We start from the raw sequence: 25,349 nt of genomic DNA, 5'->3' as shown, positions 1-25,349 counted from the left end.
GAACAAAACCAAGGATCTCAAGAGTGAAAGGAAAATATGCTTGGAGCAGTATTTTCCGCCTAGCTTGGACGCGCTGCCATCACGGCGCCTCTGAGCCAGTGTTGAAACTCTGTTGGACACTCTATTTACCAACTTTTTACCATGCCGACGAAAGTGGAAAAAGAGCTTAAGGAAGCGCTCGATTTTCTGACTGCGGAGATGGAGGCCGTCAGACTGGAGCAGAAAACAATTCTCAACTTGGCTGAAGAAGTTAGAACGCTAGGACTACAACTCAATGAAAAGGAGAAAACAATTGCACATTTGGAAAATCTAGTGTCGGACCTCGAGCAGTACACAAGAATGAACGACATAATTGTCACTGGACTTGCGATTAAACCCCGGTCATTTGCCTGGGCAGTGGCGGGTTTCGATGAGACCAACCAGGCCGACTCAACCTGCGCAGAACAACAGGTGACAGCCTTTTTCCTGTCCAAGGGCATAGGACTGGACGGGCGTAGCATAGAGGCCTGTCACCCACTCCCGCAGAGAAGGACAAGCGACAAACCTGCTGTAATACTGAGATTTGCAAACCGAAAACATAAAACGGCACTGTTAAAACAAAAGAAAATGCTGAGAGGATCCGACGTTTACCTGAATGAGCACTTGACCAAAAAGAATGCGGATATCGCCAAGAAAGCTCGCTTTTTACGAAAGAACAGAAAGATCCAATCCACATGGACAGCAAACTGCAAAGTCTATATGAAGCTGAACGGAACGCCAGAGGAATCTAGAGGGATGGTCGTCAGAAGTATAGAAGAATTGAACAAGTATCAGTGACAATCAGACGACAACTACACAAGGTAACAATGCTGTTTATTTATGGACTGGCTACCTGTGGAAATGACTGTGGACTGAAATGGCATTAGACTCTTCTGATATAGTTGAACTCACTGAACTTAACATGCATGGATTTATGGACTGGCTACCTGTGGAAATGACTGTGGACTGAAATGGCATTAGACTCTTCTGATATAGTTGAACTCACTGAACATAACATGCATGGATTTGAATATAACATTGACCCTGATAGCAACTTCTTTAAGAATGTAAACAGCAATTGTGGTTATTATACAGATGACCAATTTAACGCCAAAATCAATGTAAATCAAGGACTGTCAATTATCCATTTTATAGCAGAAGCCTTTACGCCAATTTTCAACATATTAAGGAGTACTTTTTAAGATTTAAGAATTTTAAGAAGCAATTCAATATTGTAGCTATTTCTGAGACTTGGATTAACTCCGAGAAGGGTGCAGATTTTGAGTTAAAAGGTTATGAACTCAAGTACAAGAGTAGGATGGATAAAAAGGGAGGGGGAGTGGCCTTGTTTGTAGACCAGAATTTCAACTTCAAGGTGATCGAAAATATGACTGTAACTATTGCTGATGTAATGGAATGTATTACCATAGAAATCGACATGGGGGAAAAAAGAAATGTAATTGTTAATTGTGTTTATCGACCTCCTGGCTCCAGCATTGACATTTTTAAAGGGCATGTAAAGACACTATGGGGTCCCAAATTGTATTTGATAAAGATGGACTTGTATTTTTGAAAACTGTTGTGCATTTTTTAATAAAATTGCGAATTGAGGAGTAATCGATGAAAAATCAACGGTTTGTATGTGACCGTTGAAGTTCATCCCGGAAATTGCCGAAGTGACTGTGACACAGATTATAGGAGGCCGAGCGTTGCCGAGTTACATAGCCCATGTAAGCATAATGGCGGATACACAAGTGGAAGCGATGTTGTCTGACGAATCTCCCTCAGATGATTCTCCACCTTCTGATGAAAATGAAGAATAGTATGATTTCTTTCTTGGGGTACAAGGCTACCAATTTGAACCAGCGAGAAGTACCCCAGCGACTGAAGCATCGCAAAACGAAGGCGCAGAAGGTACAGCGGGAGAAAATCAATGGCTATATACTGATATTGTTTTGGGTGTCCAATTTAATAAATTCTAAGAAAGTTGCAAAGAAAATTTCTTTTAATAATATATTCGGCAACATATTTTTTTTATAGGGTAGAAAACAGTAGGAAAATAAATGTTTAGGACTGGGAAAACAGATGAACGATTATTACTTTGGTGTGCTAATTCTTATTTTCCCTTTGCACACAGTATGTTACTACCAAAGTTACACCTATAGTTATAAGCCTAAACTTTTTTATTTTTCAAATAACATAAAGGTAACATTTTCATACCCCTAGAATCTCCCTTTTGGCAATTGCACGGCTCTGTCTTGGCACTTTCGAGGAGGGGTGGGTGAACTTGGGGGGGCTCCGTTGTCTCTATTATGCTTATATGTGAAGTATTGGAGACAACACACCAGGAAATTGTATGGATCTTCGCGCTATCAATCAGTAAACAATGGGGGGAATCCTATCATATACGTCACGGTACCATGTGATCCAGAATGGAACGGTTCATGACAGGGGCAGGGAAGATCGCAAAATACACACAAATTGACTGTGTTTGGCTCACGAATGCAATTTTATTTCAAATTCTATAATATTATTTGGATACAGGTGAATATAATCGTACATTCTGAGTGTTTTTTTAAAACATGTTAAAGGTGCCTTTACATACACTTTAAGGACATTATGGAGGGATTATTTGCCAATACAAATCAGAAACTGAACTTCATCTGTGGTGATCTCAATATAGACCTTCTAAATCCCAACAAACAGTTCTATGATACATTGTTTAGTATGTGTCTCTTGTCCATGATCACCAAGCCAAGAAGAGTAACATCACATTGTGCCACTCTCATTGATAACATATTCACTAATAGCTTGGAAAACAATATCAATAGTGAGTTATTGCTGAATGATATAAGTGACCATTTGCCTGTTTTTGTGGTTTATGACTGTGATTGTAATAATGTAAAGGATGGAAGTAACGTTTACAGGAGGGTGAGAACATCAGAATCCCTGAGCACTTTCAGAGCAGATCTATTGACGGAAGATTGGAATTGTGTGTATAATGAATGTAATGTAGACATAGCATATGATATATTCCTAGAAAGATTTATGTCATTGTATGTTAAAAACTGCCCATAAAGCAATGCAATAGGAAGCATAAGTATACAGAGTCCCCGTGGATCACAAAAGGTCTGCAAAATGCCAGTAAAAAGAAAAAGTATATGTATCGAGAATTTATAAAGCATAGAACCATAGAGACAGAAATTAAGTACAAAAGATATAAAAATAAGATGACGCAAATTATGAGGAGGTGCAAGAAGGATTACTACAGCAAGTTAATTGAAAAAAATAGAAACAATAGTAAAGGCATATGGAAGGTTTTAAACAGTATTATCCGGAAAGGAGGTGCTAACACAAAGTATCCTGAACACTTCATGGATAATAACAAGATCATAAACAATATGGAAGATATGGTCAATGATTTGAATGCATTTTTCGTGCATGTAAGACCGAAATAGGCTGAGGATATCAGTGACCCGTCGATAGAGCAGGCGAGAGCAGTAGGAGATGGTATTGAAATTAATCCAAGTTCAATGTTTTTGAGAGCGGTTGATGAGAAAGAAGTTTTAGATATTATAAAATCATGCAAAAATAAAACATCTACAGATGGGAACGATGTTGACATGGCCTTAATTGAGGAAGTTGTTGATGGAGTGGTAAATCTTCTGACATACATCTGTAATTTGTCCTTTAAAACAGGTACCTTCCCAAGCAAAATGAAAATGACTAAGGTTATCCCACTGTATAAAACAGGAGATAAACATATCTTTACAAATTATAGACCCGTTTCTCTATTATGTCAATTCTCTTAAATCTTGGAGAAGCTTTTCATTGTGAGACTGGATAGCTTCACTGAGATACACAACTTGCTAACTGACAGCCAATATTGATTTAGAACAAATAGATCAACAACTATGGCACTAATGGATTTGACGGAAGAAATAACTAACTGTATTGACAATAAGGAATATGCGGTAGGAGTATTTATTGATTTGAAAATTTTTTTTGATACCATTGATACCATATTATTGTATAAAATGGAAAGATATGGGATGAGAGGTGTAGTATTGAGCTGGTTAAAAAGTTACATTACTAATAGACAACAGTTTGTTAAGATGGGTAATATCATCATGCCTAGACTTTACCTGTGGAGTCCCACAGGGGTCAGTGTTGGGCCCCATATTATTTATTCTGTACATAAATGATATTTGTAAGGTGTCAACTATCTTTAAATGTATTATTTTTGCGGACGACACCAACATCTTTTGTTCTGGAAATAACTTAAAGATACTATTGGAGACCATTACAACTGAATTGTCCAAACTTAAAATATGGTTTGACATTAATAAATGATCATTGAATGTAGACAAAACCAAACTGATGGTATTTGGAAACCGTAAAATAGATACACAGGTTCAAGTAACAATAGATAGTGTCAATATTGAACAGGTTTATGAGATCAAATTTTTAGGAGTAATATTAGACAATAAATTCTGTTGGAAACCTCATATATGTAAGATACGTTAGAACCAAAGTAGCAAGGAGTATTGCAGTACTGTGCAGTGCAAAACATATTCTGGAGCAGAGAATGTTGTATACTCTGTATTGTTGTCTTGTTTTACCATATTTGACTTACTGTGTGGAGATATGGGGAAATGCATACATAAGCACTTTAAAACCATTAATCACCAAGTGATTCCCGAGCGTGGCACCGCTGCTGCTCACTGCTCCCCTCTCCCCCAGGGGATGGATCAAAATCACACAGGGATGGGTTAAATGCAGAGGACACATTTCACCACACCCAGATGTGTGTGACGATCATTGGGACTTTAACTTTTTAACTTTTATACTACAGAAAAATGCTATGAGAATTGTACACAAGGTTGGATTTTGAGATCATACAAATAATTTGTTTTTAAAATCAAACGCTTTAAAGCTAATGGACTTATTCAAATTTAGACTGGCACAGATAATGTATCGAACAAAGACTCAAACACTCCGAGGGAACATTAATAAACTATTTATTGAAAAAGATAAGGGATATAATTTGAGAGGAAAAAGTAACTTTGATAAGGGGTATGCTCACACCAATCTCAGGAGCAGGTGCATATCATCCTATGGAGTAACTGTGTGGAATGGGCTAGAAGATAAAATGAAGAAATGCAGAAATATAGTTCTATTTAAAAAAATGTATAAAGGAATAATATTTGAAAATTACCAAAAAGAGGAAAATGAAGGTGACTACCGTATTTTTCGGACTATAAATCGCGTTTTTTTTCATACTTTGGGTGGGGGGGGCGACTTATACTGAGGAGCGACTTATTTGAATTTTTTCAAAAACTTTCAAAATAAAAAAAAAAGGGAAACCGCGATAAACGAACCGCGATGTAGCAAGGGATTACTGTAATTTGAATTTCAAGGGACGTCAGCGGCGCGGTGATTGTTTACATAAAGGACAAAGATTCAATCACGCGATGACGAAAATGACGAAGCTTTTACGCACGCCCGGTCCTACTCTATGGAGCTCTCTTTCACCTTCGTGGATGGAAGTCGGGGGCCGGCGCTCGGCCGGGTGGCTATCCGGGGACAGTGGATGGGGCTCGGACATGGCTTTTATGCACGCCCGGTACTATTCTATGGAGCTCTCTTCCACCTCTGTGGCTGGAAGTGCTACCTCCGGGGATGGAAGTCCACACCACCACACGCCTGGAAGTCGACGCCAGTGCTTGGGGCCGTGTGGCGGTGAACTATTTATGTTATAGTTATTTGATATTTTTTTTTTCGTGTAGCAACTTGTATATGTTTTTATCGTTACAGTTCAGTACTTGTTGGCTCGTTGAACTCTCGTTTTGTTAAATAAAGAGCCGTTTACCAAACCTACGTCTTTCCTGGTACTTTAACGCTACAATATATGTAGTTATATACTAGATCTGTGGAATCTGGATGAATTTAATGATTTGGAGTGACACAGATGGTTTGATAATATTATTGCTTATATAATCGTTATTTCATATATAATTTATATATCGTTATATGGGCCTGTGGAATATTTTGAAGTGCAAGCGCCGTCAGCGGCGCGCACCCGGCCGGCATTGTTGACATAAGGGACGATTGATGGATTTAATGATTTGGACTGACACAGATGGTTTTATAAACGTGTTATTTATGTAATAGTTATTTGAATAACTCTGAATGTTACGTCAGGCCCGTTCTCAGCTCTTCGTTTGTGTTTATGTCGCGTTAGCATACCTATCGTTTAGCCTGTTGTTGCTCTTTCATGTCTGTTCTTGGTGTTGGATTTTGTCGAATAAATTTCCCCCAAAATGCGACATATACTCCGGAGCGACTTACGTATGTTTTTTTTTTTCACGTTATTGTGCATTTTATGGCTAATGCGACGTATATTCCAGAGAGACTTTTAGTCCGAAAAATACGGTACTGTTAAATTTTTGGATTATAAGATGTTTTTGTTATTTTTTTTTTGTTCTTTTGTAGTTTTAATGTTCTCACTTGGAACTAAGTGATGGATAGGGGTAGGACATGATAAGCTTAGGCTTCTTCCTACTCCTTTTCGAACAGTGATATATATTGTTTGTTGTTAGTTTTTGTTGTTTGTTTTTTTATTGTTTTCATCCTTTAAATCATGTTCGAAATAAAGATTCATTTATTCATTCATTCATTCTTGACCAACTGCCATTTTATGCTGAAAAAATACAATAAAATAATAATAAACATAAATATTAAATAACAGCAATAAATAATATTCAATTCAGTGTAATCAACAACATTAACTCTGGAGCACAATATATAAAACATTTAAACTTAAAACAAACCAAAAATGAGTAAAACTATTTGTGCTGTTTTTTCTTTTAATCAAAATGAGGCAGCATGACGGGGACCATTTCCACGACTGCAGGCGGTATCAGCTCTTCTGCAATGGTGTGGATTTTTTTGGACCGAGGAATTTGGTACGCTACTTTATATGATGCTCTCAGTGTTTGCTGTTTGACTGAAGTAGCATTCACAAAGTTGGATGATTGTTGGCAATATTCAGCCTGTTTTCGCTGAAAAACCTCAAGCATCTTATCAGCGTGATTGGGGTGCAATGTTTTTAAGTACCGCCTTAATTTATTTGGCTTCATACTGTCCGTTGCCAACATTGTAAGGCACAGTATACATACCGGTTTCACTCGTCTCCCATCGTAGTCACACTGAAGCCGAGCGCTACGTGTGCGTCATCATATTTCCTTGTCTTAGCTTTCGTGTGACTCTCATTCCTCTTATATCCGTCTCTCTCCGCCGTTCTTTTCAATCCTGTCAAATATTTTTCCATGGTGTCCCACTGCACTTTTTATCGCCTGCTCTGTGCTGTGTGCATATGTTCTGTGCGCTCTTCACTGTAGAGCGAATACTCCTTGCACACACTCTTACAGTGATACCGCCACTCCCACCTACTGCAGTGGATATCTAATTACCCTTTAATCTAGTACAGCCAAAAAAAGCATGTTCCCTGGTGTCACACGCCCCTCTCCCCCTGGTTTCGCACCGTACCTCTCCCCCAGGGGGCCGCGCCCCACTATTTGTGAACGACTGGTTTAATCAATAGAAGCTTGGTCTATCTTTAAGTCTGGACAGTTGTTTACAGCAAATAAACTGTAATTGTCAGTCATTGAACCATTATTATTTTGACCATGCTGTCATCGCTAAATTACAATTCGTTCCTGCTATTTAGGACCATCAGAGCTGCTTCTGCTGCTGTTGCTGCTTCGTCTTCTTCTTGTTCTTAGCATGTTGGCGACAGCCAATCGGCATTGAGACTTACCTAGACCTACGAAACTAAACCAAAAGTAATTGATTAGAAAATATTCTTGGAATAAATAATTTTACCAAAACAGAAAACCAAACGCATATAAATAAATACCCATAAATAAAGCTAAAACGAGAACTGAAACCCTGGTCACTACTGGTCAGTTCTCTAAATCAGTGGTCCCCAACCTTTTTTTGTGCCACGGACCGGTTACGTGTAAGAAATAGTTTCGCGGACCGGCCTTTATGTAAATAAATAATACATTTATATAAATAAATAATACCTTTATAATAAATATATAAATATGATGAAATAAAATGATACGACTGGCATAAAAACAATCATAAATCACATAAAAATAAAACTCACCATTACGTTGAATTAGTGGGAGCACTGAGCTTGTTTCTTAGAAACGAGCTGGTCCCATCTAGGTGTAATCGGAGACAATGTCCTTCTTGTTCACGTTTTTTACTTTCAAAGGTTTGTCTTTTAATGCAGGATGCTTGGTCTCCATGTGCTGAGGCAGCTTTGAAGGCTTCATTGCCTCATTAGGGAGCCTGTCGCCACATACTATGCAGAGTGGTCTTGGCGCGTCAGAGTCACCTGAGGCGAATAATCCATATTTTAAGTAGGACTCCTGAATTTTTCTTTTAAATGCAGCTTTCCCTTTCTTAGAAGTCGTAGCCTCTTCTTTTTCCGTCTCCTCTGACTGGGGTGACATGTCACGTGATCGGGACGAGCGTCTTGACCTGAATTGACCTGTGTCAAGACACATCGACGGATGTACAATTGGGAGAGAATCGCCAATTTTTTTATCCATCCATTCATTCTCTGTACCGGTAATTTTCAATGAAAAATGGACCACGTCCTATTTATTTATAGAAATGCACGGAAAACCTTTGTGCTTGATGTGTTTGCAACAAGTTTCAGTATTGAAGGAATACAGTATTTTTCGGACTATAAGTCACATTTTTTTTTCAGTTTGGGTGGGGGGGGCGACTTATGCTCAGTGACTTATATGTGAATTTTTTCACAAAATTTCAATATTCAGAAATCCGCGATGTAGTGAAACCGCGATAAACAAACCGCGATGTAGCAAAGGATTACTGTAATCTGAACTGCAACTGCGGTGCGGCGCATACGCGGCGGTGTTTTACATAAAGGACAAAAGATTCGATCGCAGGATTTAATGACTTGGAGTGACAGAGATTGTTTGATAAAATTGTTGTTTATAATTATATGGGCCTGTGGAATATTTTGAAGTGCAACCGCCGTCAGCGGCGCGCACCCGGCATTGTTGACATAAAGGACGATCGATGGATTTAATGATTTGGAGTGACACAGATGGTTTGATAATAATATTGCTTATATGATAGTTATTTGATATATAATTTATATATCGTTATATGGGCCTGTGGAATAATTTGAAGTGCAACCGCAGTCAGCGGCGCGCACCCGACATTGTTGACATAAAGGACGATCGATGGATTTAATGATTTGGTGTGACACAGATGGTTTGATAAAGGTGTTATTTATGTTATAGTTATTTGGATAACTGTCAATGTTACGTCAGGCCCGTTCTCAGCTCTTTGTTTGTGTTTATGTCACGTTAGCATACCGTATCGTTTAGCCTGTTGTTGCTCATTCATGTCTGTTCTTGGTGTCAGATTTTGTCGAATACATTTCCCCCAAAATGCGACTTATACTCCGGAGCGACTTATATTTGATTTTTTTCACTTTATTATGCATTTTATGGCTAATGCGACGTATATTACGGCGCGACTTTTAGTCCAAAAAATACGGTATAATATTCGACGCCACTACGAGACTCTTCACAGCGAAAAATATGATGGCCTGCAAGGACAAGTGAGAAGAGATGAGATCAACGAATTGCAGGCGGGTCTGAGGAAACAGCAGTCTTTCATCCAGAGCCGACAAGTCAGTGAAGCAGCGCTAAAAGCCAGCTAACTAATTGCCAGCGAAATAGCATTAGCATCAAAGCCGTATTCCGATGGTAACTTTGTTAAACGATGCATGACGAAGGCGGCTGAACTTGTATGTCCCGAGAAACGACAAGCTTTTGCTAATATTAGCCTGACGAGGAATACTATAGCAGAGAGGATTTCAGCAGATTTAGACAGCCAATTGAAACAGAGTCAAGTCAATTATTGCATTTTCTGTTGCAATTGACGAGAGCACTGACATCACAGTCTTGGCACAACTGGCCTTATATATTCGTGGAGTTGATGAGACATTGACTGTTACTGAAGAGTTTCTTGAGGTGGTGCCAATGATGGACACCACAACAACCAAAGAGATTTTAGACATTTGTCTAAAGAAATCTGAGGTGTTTCATGAAATGTTTTGTAAAACGAATGTTCATTAAATTTCAACATGTTCCTAATGTTCTTGTTATGCTTTACACAAAAAAAAAGGAAAGACATGATATTTTGGTTATTTATAGCAGACTATGGTATAATTTTAACAGTCCGGCCCACTTGACATCTACCGAGGCCGCATGTAGCCCACAATGTGAAATGAGTTTGACACCCCTGGTCTAGACAGTATAACCATTCACAACACTAGATGACGCCAGATACCTTTAAAGCGAAGTTACTTCACCGCGCCTTATGTCTCGCGTGAGTTACCTCAGCTTATCGCGATTGTTGGAGCTTGTGCGCAGCGGTAAGTTAAAGTTTGCAGGTATCGACTGAGTATCAGTGACGTGCGGTTAGGGTTGGGGTTGGTGAGGCAGGCTCACCATCGCCCCATCTTTGAGGCAAAGGTACTGGCTGCCTCAATGCCCGTATTTTCCCGCTGACTGCAAGCATGTACCGTTTGCACGCGCTCAGTACAGTGTGTGAGTGGTGCACACTCTCACACGCACGCCCTGAGAGGCACTACCTGTCACTGCCTCAGCCTTCATGATTCTCGTCTTCTGTTGTTATTTGAACAAGAAATACAGCTATTTTGACTATGAAAATGATCCAAATGTATAGGAAACACACCAAAATAGCATTAAAAGTAAAGACCACAGGACAGATATTATATTATGTTTTATTATATTATTCATTTTTTAACAACTTATAGTGACAGCTGAGGAAACCATGTTGAGCCCTTTACCGCCCCTGGTGGCAAGGTGAGGCACTGCCTCACCTGCCTCCTATGAGTGCACGTGCCTGCTGAGTATGTTGGTGTGATATACATTTCATTGTTACTACTGTCCACTGTTGTGCCGTTTGTCCGATCGCGGTTTGCTTCGTGTGCGCGCCGTTTGAGTGACAGCTCCGGCGCGCTCCTTTAAGTTTGCCTCGCATCGTACGAGTAGCAGTTACGCCGCGGCACGGCAACTAACGGTCGCCAGCAAATGTATTTTGTTGTCTCGATGACTTATGTTTGGTGTGTTGCAGAGAGTATTTAATTTATGGTTATTTAGTATTGCGGAGCCGTTACGCGCAGTTAGTTACGTAATGTGTGCTGTCAGACGTTGAGCGTTGACGTGCTGTATTTCTGTTGCAGAACCACACACACGCTTCACACAATACCTTTTTGCCATTTTGCCTGTATACCCCTATGAGCCACAGTGCCTGTTACTTTTTTGCCAATAATTCAGTAAAGCAATCAAAACTGAACCACGTCTTCCCTCCTGTGTTGTGACCGACACCCGGGGGCGAAAAGAGCATAACCATCCGAGCCAACCCCCTATACCAGTGGTTCTTAACCAGGGGGTGCGAGGATACCCTGGGGTAAATTTACAATTTTTCGGGGATAATGGTCGGGTAACCGAAAAAAGTGAAAAATTCTGGAAATCAAGAAGTCATTGTGTTAATTGGCATTAGGGATAATGCTAATTAAGCCTTATAGCTGTAAAGTAAAACAATTATTATAATAATTTAATATAAAAATATAGAATATTTTTTGTTTATTTGTTATTTGTATTTTATGTATTTTATATTTATTTTGTAAGTAATAAAGTTAAGTACTGTTGAACGAATAACAATACACAATAAAAACTTGGGAAGCTAACATGATTTTGACAGGTATGCTTCAGAACACAGTTACCCAGAAAACATTCATCACAACGTGTCTAGTACGTGTCACTCACTGCATAAGCCTGCTTCAGCTTCACACTGTTAGTTTCACTTCAGTCATCAGCCGAGGTAGACCTAAGAAGGTATGTATGTGTACTGCCTCGTGCTATATATTTAGTAGTAATACACTTTTCTCATAATTAGAATGCCATGCTATAATAATTAATCAAGTCAAGTCAAGTTTATTTGTATAGCCCTAAATCACAAACAGTCTCAAAGGGCTTCACATAGCCAAAATTGACAATTATTCTCAAAGCATCCCCTGATCTTAAGCTCCCAAAAGGGCAAGGAAAAACTCAAAAAAACCCTGCCAGGGAAAAATGAGAAACCTTGAGAAGGGACCACAGATGGGAGGATCCCCCTTTCAGGATCACCAGGTTGTAATGGATGCAGAGAGGGCACAAGTAATACATAACATGAAAATCAATAAAAAAATGGATGTCGGAGGTGCCCTCGATTGTCCTGGCAGTGTCTTCAAGGAGGTTGAGCTGCAGTTTCTTCATCTCGAATTGGTCCCCGAGAATCCAGCTAGCCACTATCCGCTTTTGAGCCACCTAACCCCCTCCCCAGCCGGGGAGGAGGTGGGCAGAGAGAACAGAACAAACTCCGGCCAAATCAGCCACTACAAGTTAGTTAAAGGCCATCTCATAGAAATGTGTCTTTAAACGTGCCTTAAATGTTTCTACTGAGGTAGTAGTTCTAATATCCATTGGTAGGGCATTCCAAAGCTCTGGAGCCCGAATATAGAATGCTCTAGACCCTGCAGACATTTCTTGGCCCTCGGTGTAACTAAAAGACTAGCGTTTCGCGAACGAAGGTTACGAGACGGAACGACTAGGTCGACGAGATATGAAGGCGCTAAGCCATGCAGTGGTTTATAGGTTAGTAGAAGAACCTTGAAGTCACATCTTAAATGGACCGGGAGCCAATATAATTTGGCTAATATTGGGGTAATGTGATCAAATTTTCTTGACCGTGAGAGCAGCCTCGCAGCGGCATTTTGCACTAACTGTAGACTTTTGATACTGGACTTAGGAAGACCAGAGAATAATACATTACAGTAGTCCAGGCGCGACGTGACGAACGCATGTATAATAGTTTCCGCATCCCCGGTCGAGAGGATAGGACGAATCTTAGCAATATTACGAAGGTGAAAAAACGCAATCCTGGTTATATTCTTAATGTGTTTTTGAAAGGAGAGCGTTTGGTCAAATATTACCCCGAGATTAGTTACCGTATCACTCTGAGTGATAGTACGGTTATCTATAGTTATAGTGGTTTCCTTAAATAAGTGTTGATAACGAGTAGGACCAATTATCAACATCTCAGTTTTATCTGGGTTAAGACGAAGGAAGTTGAAAGACATCCATTGCTTGATCTCCGCAAGGCACGCCTCGAGATTACAACAGTCCCACGGATCTGTCATCGATAACGGCATATATAATTGGGTGTCATCCGCATAGCATTGAAAACTAATATTATATTTACGTATTTTGTCCCCAAGCGGAATCATATAAATATTAAATAAAATCGGTCCGAGTACCGATCCCTGTGGGACACCACACGTAACATTATAGAGCTCAGAGGACGTATTGCCATGGACCACTCGGTGCGTCCTGTCTGATAGATAGGAATTGAACCAGCTGAGTGCTGACCCTGAGATACCAACACAACTTTTAAGACGCCCTAATAAAATATCGAAGTCTACAGTGTTAAAGGCAGCACTAAGATCGAGTAGTAACAATACAGACGACGTATTTGAATCCATAGCTATGAGGAGATCATTAGTCACTTTAGCAAGTGCTGTCTCTGTGGAATGATTAGCTCTAAAACCAGACTGAAAAGAGTCATATCGATTATTAGCGACCATGTAATCAATAAGCTGCTGCGCTACTACTTTTTCAAGAAGTTTTGCTATGAATGGGGGGTTTGAAACTGGCCTATAATTACTGAGACAGTCCGGGTCAAGATTTGCTCGCTTAAGTAGCGGTTTAATAATAGCGGTTTTAAAGGCTGTTGGCACTATCCCAGAGGAAACAGACAGATTGATTATATTTAAGACGGACGGTCCTAAAATTGGAAATAATTCTTTAAGTAGTTTGGCTGGAAGCGGGTCGAGTAAACATGTTGTTTGTTTAGCCGCACTAACCAATTTTGTAAGCATTTCAAGGGACATGCTTTTAAAATTTGAGAGGGTTATTGCATGATCCCCAGCGCTAGTAACCGGCGGAGCGATTGGAATGGTATTCTTGATCTCGTCCCTAATGGACTCAATCTTTTGAGCAAAACATTTCATAAACTCGTCAGCTGAGTGGAAGGAGCTATTGGGGGTCGGCTGGCGCAGAGTTAGCTTTGCCACTGTATCAAATAGGTATTTAGGATTGTTTTTATTGAGATTAATGACTTGAGAAAAATAACGAGTTTTTGCTAAAATAAGCGCATCTTTATATTTCAGGAGGCTGTCCTTCCATGCCTGATGGAAAACCTCAAGTTTGGTTAAACGCCATCTGCGCTCATGCTTTCTACATTAATTGTTTAAGCGTACGTGTTTCATCTGTGAACCACGGAGTTGGCCATCTACGGCGAGTTTTCAGACGTAGCGGTGCCACAGAGTCGATGGCTTTTAATAATGTCGCGTTGAATTCATTTGTAAGATTATCAATAGAGCCGCTGTATGCGGGAAACATGGCGGTTGCCGGCGACAGTAACTCAGATAGCGCAGTTGCAGTCATGGAGTTAAAATTACGGCTGCTATAATTCTGATTGCTCTCTTGTCTTTGACAAGGAACTAAAATTTCAAATTTTACTAAGAAATTATCAGACAGAACAGTAGTGTATGGCAGTGCTGCTATATTTGAGGTTGCTAGTCCCCGGGATAATACCAGATCTAAGGTATTTCCATTCTTATGCGTTGCTGCCTGTACGGCTTGCGTAAAACCAAATGTATCGATTAAAGTTTGAAATGCCGAAGTCAGTGGTTCTGACGGTGAATTCATGTGGATGTTGAAATCACCCATGATAACTATTTTATCTGCATTTGTCACTAGATCAGCTACAAATTCTGAAAATTCATCCAGGAAGCCAGAGTAAGCCCCGGGTGGACGGTAAATAACAGCAAGATAGAATGACGGTAAAGCAGTGGATCGCACAATGACAACTTCAAATGTTTTAAATACGTGACTTGAGCTAGGCCTAAATCTAAGCTCAGAATTTGAGATGAGGGCGAGACCCCCACCCTTTTTTCGAGGACGTGCCACATGCGAGCTCACAAAATTTGGAGGCGAGGCCTCGTTAAGTGGCAGCAGTTCATTAGGTTTTAACCAGGTCTCGCAAAGACCAAAAATGTTTAGATTATGTTACGTGATAAGGTCATTAACGAGAACTGCTTTCGTATGAAGCAATCTAATATTCATAAAACCGAGTTTAAGTGTAATCGGTCGATCAGGGTGTGTATCTATCGAAGGATTTTTAAACGGGATGTGAGTGAAATTGTGTTCTCTAGGCCTAACATCACCTCTCAAAAGTTTATTAGCGCGGTGGGATGAAACGACCGATGGAGTCGCCTATGACCAAAGTGCGAGGGCCAGTAGACAGAGATGACTTTGGACGGCTATGCGTCTTACCTGGCTCATCGCGATTAGCAAGCCGCTTGGGGCTAACGCTAACCGGGCTAGCGGGTTGACTACAGCCCGCGTCTGTGTCCGCCGCAACTACTGTTATCACACTATTCTGCTCTAACTGGCGGACACGTCCCTCTAGCAGAGACAACCTCTCTAAGAGAAGGGTACAGTTGGTGCACAAAGCCGTACAAACCTCTTGGTCCGCTACCATACTTTGTGTCCGAAGAGCGACGATCGATCTAGTGGCGTGAGTGCGCCGGCCGCCGGAAGTTCACCCAATTAACAAGCTTTGCCTTTTGTCTCCCTCTTGCACATAAAAAGCAAAAAATAACAACAAAATTCTTGTTTTCCGGGTTTATCTTCAGTATGTCCAAAAAACGAAAGTGGAATGATAACTATATTCAGTATGACTTCATGTGTGTTACTGAGAAGGATAGTACACGACGTCCACAGTGTATCCTATGCAGCACCATTTTCTCCAACGCAAATTTGAAGCCATCAAAGCTCGATGAACATTTTAAGAACAGACATGGTGGCAAGGATGCAGGGAATGATATTGCAACATTACGAGTCAAAAGAGCTAGGTTTGATCGTGCCGGCACTTTGCTGACACACGGATTTTCACCAACAGCAAAACCTTTACTACATGCTTCTTATCAAGTTGCATACCTGTTGCTAAGTCAAAGAAGCCCCATACAATTGCCGATGAATTGATCAAGCCGTGTGCCCTTGAAATGGCAAAGACTGTTCTCGGTCAGGAAGCTGCGAGAAAACTGCAACAAGTGTCTTTATCAAATGATGTACCGTAATGTACGGTGTATAAGCCGCACGGTGTATAAGCCGCACCAGCTAAAATTAGAGGATATTTTAGTTATTTTCTTACATAAGCCGCACCGAACTATAAACCGCACATGCACACGAGTTTCTTTTACAAAGAAAGACAGTACACAGAAAGCCTTTTTGAAGTTTGAATAACATGCTTTAACATGTCTTTCTAAACATTGCCTGTGACGCAGCAGTAGTACCGCAGCAAGACGGAAGTGTGCACACAAGTTATTAACAAAGAAATACTGGACACAGAAAGCTTTTTTAATGTTTTATTAACATACCTTAACATTTCTTTCCAAACACTGCCTGTGACGCGGCAGTAATACCGCAGCAACACGGTAGCACAGCACTAACAGGGCTGGTAAAAGTAAAAAAAAAGAGCTTCATCGTCTTCATCTTCCTCCTGTGCAGTGAAACCGTCGAAGTCTTCCTCCTCAATTTCCGATTGGAATAGCGTTAGATATCCTTCGCCACACACTTTCTCAGTAAATAAAACATACCGGTAAAAGTCACTGAGACGCGGCGGTAACACAGCAGCAATACGGTAGGACAGCACTAACAGGGCTAGTTAAAGTAAAAGTAAAAAAAAGAGCTTCATCGTTTTCATCTTCCTCCTGTGTACTGAAACCGTCGAAGTCTTCCTCCTCAATTTCCGATTGGAATAGCGTTAGATATCCTTCGCCACACACTTTCTCAGTATCTCTTTCGTCGTCGTTTTTATCCATTTCTTCTAGCATTTTCCATGATGAGGGTCCACGAAATAAAGAAAAGGGTGCCGCAACACAATGTCATCAACATCGACTGCCTTTAGCTTAAAAGCGGCATCATATGCATTTCTTTTGTCCCCCATAATGACGGTTTGTGTATAAAAGCTTCCTTTCAGTAATGTCCATCTTGATCGCGTTCTGCGTGATGCGCGAAATGTTGTAAACAATCTAGCACGTCTTCTTCGGCGCATTATCCCTTCTTCGCCTGTCTCGCTCTTGCTTCCTGCTAGAGCGCCCCCTGGAGGCCGGAGGCCGTAAAAATCCATAAGTACGCCGCATTCATTTAAGCCTCAGGGTTCAAAGTAACCTTCTGAATAAAATGCATTAAAAGTTCACATTCATTACAACTTGTTTTTAGTCAGCAAAATGTCAGAAGAATTGAATTTAAATGCTGATTGATTGGGTTTTAATACAATGCAGATGGTCCAAACAGCGCCACTGCTTTGTGTAATCTCTGAGTGACATGGCAGAGTAAGAGAAAGGGTTTAGAGCACAGGTGTCAAACTCAAGGCCCGGGGGCCAGATACGGCCCGCCACATCATTTTATGTGGCCCGCGAAGACAAATTGTGCATCAAATTCATGTGTCATTACTAGAATTGCAAACTGTCTTCACTTTTAATATCTTTTTTTTTAAATATTTGACCAGTTTTTACTCGTCTGATTTGAAAACGAGTTATTTGTCAGTTTGTTTTGTAGCTTTTACTGTATATAATAGTGTTAAGAGTAAAAGTGATCAAGTCATCACAAAAATCACGAAAAAAATCGTATGTAAGCCGCAGGGTTCAAAATTTTTGAAAAAAGTCGCGGTTTATACACCGAAAATTACGGTAATCCGTAACCGAATCGTCGACATGAGTGATGATATCCTGGAGCAAGTTGTTGTTGACATCAAGGCCAGTCCAGTAAAGATTAGCCTACAAGTGGATGAGTCAACAGATTTGTTAAATTGTTGTCAGCTATTGGTATTAGTCCGGTACGTGAAGAACAATAAAGTGGAAGAAAGTTTTCTCTTCTGTCACTCACTGAAGACAACATCGAAAGCCATAGATGTGTTCAGTATGATAAAATAATTCTTCACAAGATACCAACTTCATCTTGACAGGATTGGTTTGATATGTACTGATGGTGCACCAGCCATGCTGGGCAATCGTTCAGGGTTTGCTGCATTGATGAGAAAAGAAATTCCTGACCTGAAGATTACCCACTGCTTTCTTCATCGGCAGGCTCTTGCAGCAAAAACATTGCTCCCAGACCTGAAAAAGACTTTGGAGACTTGTGTGAAGATTGTGAATATGATTCCTGGTCGTGCTTTGAATCATCAACTGTTTCAGTCATTTTGTGAGGAAGTGGGTCAGGAACACACTGTGCTGTTGTACCATACCGACACGTGGGCGTGTGCTATCTCGTATGTTTGAATTGCGAGAAGAAATTCAGCAGTTTCTCCACGGACTGGGACAAGAATTGGCTGGATATTTTGACGATCCTGAATTTGTTCAAATGCTTGCCTATTTGGCTGATGTGTTCACAGCACTCAATGAGCTCAATCGCTCACTACAAGGAAGAGGGATGAACATTTTGATTGCAAGTGAGAAGTTGGCTACATTCAAAGACAAAATTGTTTTGCGGATTAGGCGTGTAAAGAAAGGGAACTTGGCAAATTTTCCTGCCCTTGAAGAAACACTCACAGAGGATGCTTCCCTACATCCAGATTTTGTTTCAAAAATTGTTAAACATCTGCAGATGCTGTGCACCTCATTGGATGACTACTTCTCATGTGGAGAGCTAAAACCCTGTGGCGACTGGATCCGGCACCCTTTTAAGCAGAATATGGAAGATGTTGATGATGATAGCAACATCAAGGAAGATCTCATCGAACTGAGAAATCGTGGAATCCAAATGTAGTTTGCCAATGGTCACTTGGAGCACTTCTGGGCTTCTCAGTTGGAAACATATCCTGCACTGGCAAAAAAGGCTCTCACTGTGCTCGTGCCTTTCGCGACTACTTACCTCTGCGAGACTGGATTTTCCTGTCTGCTTCACATCAAAACCAAGAGCAGAAATCGGCTGGATCCTCAACACGACATGCGAGTGGCACTCAGCACCAAGACACCAAGATTTGATGCCATCATAAATGGAAAGCAACAGCAACAAAGTCACTGAGTTTGGCGGTCAGCAATAATAATTCACAACACACCATGCATAGTACAAGCACAATGTTTTTTTGGGTTTTTTTTTCCTAGTATGAAAGTAATCTTGATTTTTGTAATTCTGCAATGCATTATTTTGTTGTCAGTTGTGTAAAAATAGAATTAAATACATGATGGTTTTGTTACTTACACATTATGATTATGATATCAATATTGCTTTTCATCAATTATGGAAGGGGGTGCGAGAACTGGTTGGTGAATTGAATGGGGTGTGAACTAGGAAAAAGGTTAAGAACCACTGCCCTATACAGTCCTCAGGCTCCCCAACAATAGCGGTAGCAGTTTGCATTATTTTATTGCAATGCTTTTCCTTATTCAGATTTGTTTCAAGACTACAGTTACAGTTAGACTTCTCTTTGATGGTTAATGCAGTTATTGCAATTTTGTTGTTTTATCACAGTAGAGTGGTTTATTTACATTTCAAAAACCAGAAGCCATTCATTTACAAATGTGATTGCACTTTGGTTTACATATTTAAATGTTCAGATATTAAGATGTGATAGACAGAGGCAAAATAACATGCTTTTTCTCTCGAATATATTGTTACAATCATTTGTTTCAGATGTACTGTAATTATTTTCTGTATAAAAATTAAATTTGGTGTTCAAAAAGTATTTTTTCAAATTTGAGTCAAAGTCTTTTTTCAAACTTGAGTCTTGAAAAAGAGGGGGTTGTCGTACAATCAGGGCCATATATTCGGGCCAATACGGTATTTTTATTTTTTACTGTACGGCTTGGCGGCTCGGTACCAAGTGACCCACGGAGCGGTGCCGGTCCGCAGCCCGGTGGTTGGGGACCACTGCTCTAAATGATGAGCTTTGTATTGCCTCTTCAAACACAGAGCAATTTACCTCCACTCATACTGTCGTGCTAAGTTGGATTTGATGGCTCCATTAAAAACTGTGCAGTCAAAAGCTAGCCTTTGTTTATTAAAGAATTTGCTCAGCTAAACAGGAGTGCCTCAAGCAGGTCTTATCAAATCTGGAAAGACTGACGTAACTACCAGATCACAGAGAGGCCAAAAGATAACATTTATCACACCTTATTAGGGTTAATTTGATATTACAACCAATGTGTACTATTTGAAACTATTGATTGTGTATGTCAGGGGTGTCCAAACTTTTTGCAAGGAGGGCCAGATTTGATAAAGTGAAGGGGCCCGGGGGCCAATAGTTTTTTGGGACATTTTTTAACTACAAAAATTTCATGCAAATACACACTGTTATAAAACAAATTTCATTGTCCCAAGTGTCTTTATTTTTTAAATGACAAAATAATCAAATATAAGCCACTCAGGCAGATGTGAACAACTCTAAAAACAAAGATTCTGCCTTTCATTCATATCTGAAGAGTCAGATAACATTGAACAAACTGTATGACACACCTTAAATTTACATGAGTTTAAAATTATTTTTGCCTCATGAACATTTAAAACAGGAGTTATAAGTAATGCAAAGTTGTCTGTTATTATTAAAACTTAAGACAAGTGAATTTTGCTCTTGTCATTTACAATATCTTTCAGAAAGTAATAGTTTGTGTCACATCTACAGGTACATTACATCAACAGTATTAATATGACCACTTCGTAATATTTAATATTAAGTAATATTTACTTTTGATTTCATTTTGACTCACAGCACCGCATGGAGTATCGCTGTTAAGATGCCAGTTCAGCTTGGAGCTGCTTCACTTTATCAGCGCAGTCACTCCCTGTTAGCTTGTCGTCTGATAGCGTCCCTTTAGGTTGAAATCCTTAAACAAGGCAACCGTCGCTTTAGAAATTAGACAAACACAATTGCCTTGATTTTCAGTGAAAAAGTATTGTAATTCCCATTTCTCTTGAAAGCGACGGCCTTCAATGTCACCTCTCCTCGTTGTCTTTGCAGTCGCCATGGCAGAGATGAGCAGAGAGGGGTGGTGCTTCCACCTTTTGGTAATAGGAGGAATTAGAGTTTCAAGTTTCATGATTTTTTTTAATTCAGTTTGACAGTTTGACAATACATTATAAGACCGAAGCTGCGGGCCGTATGGAATCTGACCGGGGGCCGGATTTGGCCCGCGGGCCGGACTTTGGTGTATGTAAACCCCCTCAGCCTCTCACTCTGAAATAAATTCCTGTTTTTCATTGATAAGGTTGGTACAGCTAGGACTCTTTCAAACATCACATTTGGCACCTCTGTCCATGTCACATACATGTTCAGTGGTGTTAAATTATTGAGAAGTTTTGAAGTTCCTTGAAGTTTTTATACGGATGTGGTTTGCCAAACGAAGCCATCTAACTCCCCTTATGACTCTGTTCCTCTACATTTAAGCAGGCTCTTCCAAGTCCCCTGGCCTTGATCAATATATATTGTCAAATTTTGGACCCATTTCCAAGGTGTCTTTTATTTTAAAAAAAATCAAGAAATAGTAATGCACATGCAATCAAAGTCTTTCTAGAATGAAAAATTATGGTGGTCTTACAGACAGATTTTCAGATGATGCATAATGTGTCAGCCCTTTTACATGATTTTAATTACATCCTCCTGGCCAATTACTTGGAGAGTCCAGGGCGATTCAATAAAGAATTCAGTTGGATCAAATTTTCTTATCAAGTAATCAGACAAAAAAATATTACTCGTGAATCAATGGTTTTCATTGTCTAATTTATATTTCAAAGTTGAAACCCCCCCCCCCGTATCTTGCCATTACCCCTGCTTGCACCATTAGTCACGCTTCAAAACAACACCGTCAGCAATGTGGGAAGGGTATGCGAGTGTCAAAAACCTGCAACCTGTGGAAAATGTTAGATCCCTGCTTTTGGACAATTTTCTACCAATTTTTTTTAAAAACCAAATTTTTGGTGCACCCCTAGTTCTCTCTTTGGTTTATATTAATATCATTATGTTGTGATTTTGCTGCTCTGGCTCACTGACATCAAATTTGCCTTTATGTAGCCCGTGAACTACACTGAGTTTCACACGCTTGGTTTAGGCCTTTCAAGCAATTCCGTTATTTCACTGAGATGCTAAACTAGGCTGTAAATGAAATGGTGTTTACCGTTTCTTGTCTGTTTTTCAGATGAGAGGAACTACATCTGTGACCAGTGCGGACAAACCTTTAAACAGAGGAAACATCTCTCAGTTCACCAAATGAGACATTCAGGTGTAAAACCTCTACAGTAAGTACTATATTAAAAATACAGCTTTAAATATAGTCTTGGACATGAACCTCTGTAGTAAATACTATATTAAAAATATAGCTTTAAATATAGTCCTAGAAATAAACACTTGCATCTCAAGACATTACCAATTGATTGATAATAATTCAGGTGATTATAAAACTTTTCTTACTGCAGTTCTATACGTATTCATTTTCCCTACAGTGGGGCAAAAAAGTATTTAGTCAGCCATCAATCGTACAAGTTCTCCCACTTACAAGATGAGAGATGGCTGTAATTTTCATCATAGGTACACTTCAACTATGAAAAACATGAGAAAAAAAATCCAGAAAATCACATTGAAGAAGAATTTACAAGAATTTATTTGCAAATTATGGTGGAAAATAAGTATTTGGTCGATAATGGCCTCAATCGGGGGCTCCATGCAAGATCTCACCCCGTGGGGTCAAAATGATCACAAGAATGGTGAACAAAAATCCCAGAACCACACGGGGGTACATAATGAATGACCTGCAGAGAGCTGGCACCCAAGTAACAAAGACTGCCATCAGTAACACACTATGCCGCCAGGGACTCAAATCCTGCATTGCCAGATGTGTCCCCCTGCTTAACCAGACAGGCCCGTCTGAAGTTTGATATTCTATATGACATTATCCCAATCCTCTTCTGGATCATCCAAATGCTCTCTAGCGAACTTCAGATGAGATTCACACTAGGGTGACTATAGCAGATGCTCCAAAGGGAGATATTCAAGATTCAAGAAGTTGGGCATGCCAAACAAGGAATTTGACTCCGGTAGATCACAGCCTCTGTTCAACATTTAGGTGACTAACAACATTCAGGACATGTGCGAAAATTGACATTCATATCATCATATCATCAATTTGGGAATTCCTTGGCCAAATCATTGAATCGCTGTTGTGATCGACAACACACGCAACATCGTTGCGGCCATATGAGAGACAGAGTGCTCTGCGCATGGCATAAAAAATATCTCGCGAGTCAAGCTGGCCGTTTATTATGTTTGCTTGTACATGTGAGGCGCACATCCATCCGTCCATCCCTCTGTTCGTCCATCCATAAATCCAACCCACCTACCCACCCTTGTCTATATTATAAGAAATAAAGGAGACAGCTCAAGAAGTTCAACCTGCCACGGGAGCTGCTGAAGACCTTCTACACTGCCATCATCCAGTCTGTCCTCTGGACCTCCATCACTGTCTGGTTTGGATCGGCCTCCAAACAAGACAAGCACAGACTGCAACGGACAATAAGGACTGCAGAAAAGATAATTGGAATCAACCTCCCATCTATCCAAGACTTGTACCTGTCCAGGACCAGGAAACGTGCAAGTAACATCTCAACAGACCCTTCGCACCCAGGTTGCAGCCTGTTTGAACTACTCCCCTCCGGACGCCGTTATAGAGCTCTGTACACTAAAACCAGCAGACACAGAGACAGCTTCTTCCCCCAGGCTGTCGCTCTGATGAACTCACACCACTCTTAGAGTCTCAGAGTCATTACTGTGCAATAACATCCCGCTTGCCACACCTTTTTTGTCTACACTGTTTGGACTATGTGTCCTCTCTGCATCCATTGCAGCCTGGTCATCCTAGAAGAGGGACCCTCCCATCTGTGGTCTCTTCTCAAGGTTTCTCATTTCCCCTAGCTGGAGTTTTGAGTTTTTCCTTGCCCTCTTGGGAGTTTAAGATCAGGGGGTGTTTGAGAATATCTTTCGTTCTTCACATGTCCTGAGTGTTGTTGTTAGTCACCTAAATGTTGAACAGAGGCTGTGATTTACCGAAGTCAAATTCCTTGTTTGGCATGCTCAAACATGGCGAATAAAAAACTCTTGAATCTTGAATCTTGAATCTTGAAATATTGAAATATTTCAGCTTCAGTTATTCTTGATGTTTTAATTTTGTGAGATACATTTGTATAGAAATTCCAGAATTTTATTTTAAGACTTGCTCATTTTAGAAATACAAATATTTCATGGATAATGTGTTTTTCTTACAGATGTGAAGTTTGTGGCTTCCAGTGTCGTCAGCGGGCGTCATTGAAATATCACATGACTAAACACAAGGCAGAGGCTGACTTGGAATTTGCCTGTTTAATATGCAGCAAGCGTTTTGAGAAAGCCCATAATCTCAACGTTCACATGTCCATGGTCCACCCACTGACTCAAACCGAGGTGCAGAAGAAAGGCAACCAGCAGAAGCCACACTCTGCATTTTGCAGCCTGCAAAACAACACAATGAACAGGGAGACAATGCCACAAGAACAAGACAGATGATGTCATGAAGACTCACAGCTTGTGGTGTACTATGGAGGTTTTTGCTTTGACTGATGGTGCTGCACGAAACCTTATGTATATTTGCCTTTACCCTAATTTTCCAACAACTTGTTTTACTTTTTAAGCTTGTTATCAGATAGCAAGCAAGCTATTCATAGACCTACGTCTATGTGTTGTGTTGACTGACATCAGATTTATCTGTATGATCTGGAATAAAATATGTGCAAGTAAAGTCAAAATCAAAGTCAAAGTCAAAGTCAGCTTTATTGTCAATTTCTCCACATGCCAAAGACACACAAAGAAACCGAAATTTCGTTCCCCCCTATCCCACGGTGACAAGACATGGCGCACAACAGACAAACAGTAAACAAGTATAACAAAAGCGTGCTGAATAAATAATGAATAAATAACACAACAATAAATAAATAAATTTCCTCCTGTTATAGTGCTTTAATTAGACAGTTCACATCGTTATTCATGTATTTCTTTATTTTGTAATGTTTCCAAGAACATGAAAGAAAAACATCTGATGCCTTGCAGTTATTTGGTGAGGT

The 25,349-nt window shown here is 40.1% G+C and overlaps 1 protein-coding gene across 13 annotated transcripts in view; it reads left to right on the top strand.

Annotated features, from left to right (window-relative positions):
• Positions 1-25,045, top strand: part of znf276 (zinc finger protein 276) — a 93,212-nt gene extending 68,167 nt beyond the window's left edge. For 8 of the 13 annotated variants that reach the window (XM_049724500.2, XM_049724499.2, XM_049724498.2 and 5 more), the window contains 2 exons: positions 22,400-22,499; positions 24,519-25,045. In XM_049724500.2, the coding sequence (XP_049580457.1) occupies positions 22,400-22,499; positions 24,519-24,795 (377 nt within the window). In that variant the 3' untranslated portion in view covers positions 24,796-25,045. Of the gene's footprint in view, positions 1-6,901; positions 6,987-22,399; positions 22,500-24,518 lie in introns of those variants that run through there. The other 5 variants (XR_007482397.2, XR_007482393.2, XR_007482396.2 and 2 more) reach the window with 5 other exon arrangements.
• Positions 25,046-25,349: the final 304 nt, after the last annotated feature.

This window comes from Syngnathus scovelli, chromosome 6 (genome assembly GCF_024217435.2).
Source record: "Syngnathus scovelli strain Florida chromosome 6, RoL_Ssco_1.2, whole genome shotgun sequence".
NCBI lineage: Eukaryota > Metazoa > Chordata > Actinopteri > Syngnathiformes > Syngnathidae > Syngnathus > Syngnathus scovelli.
This window is presented reverse-complemented; position numbering and strand designations above follow the sequence as displayed.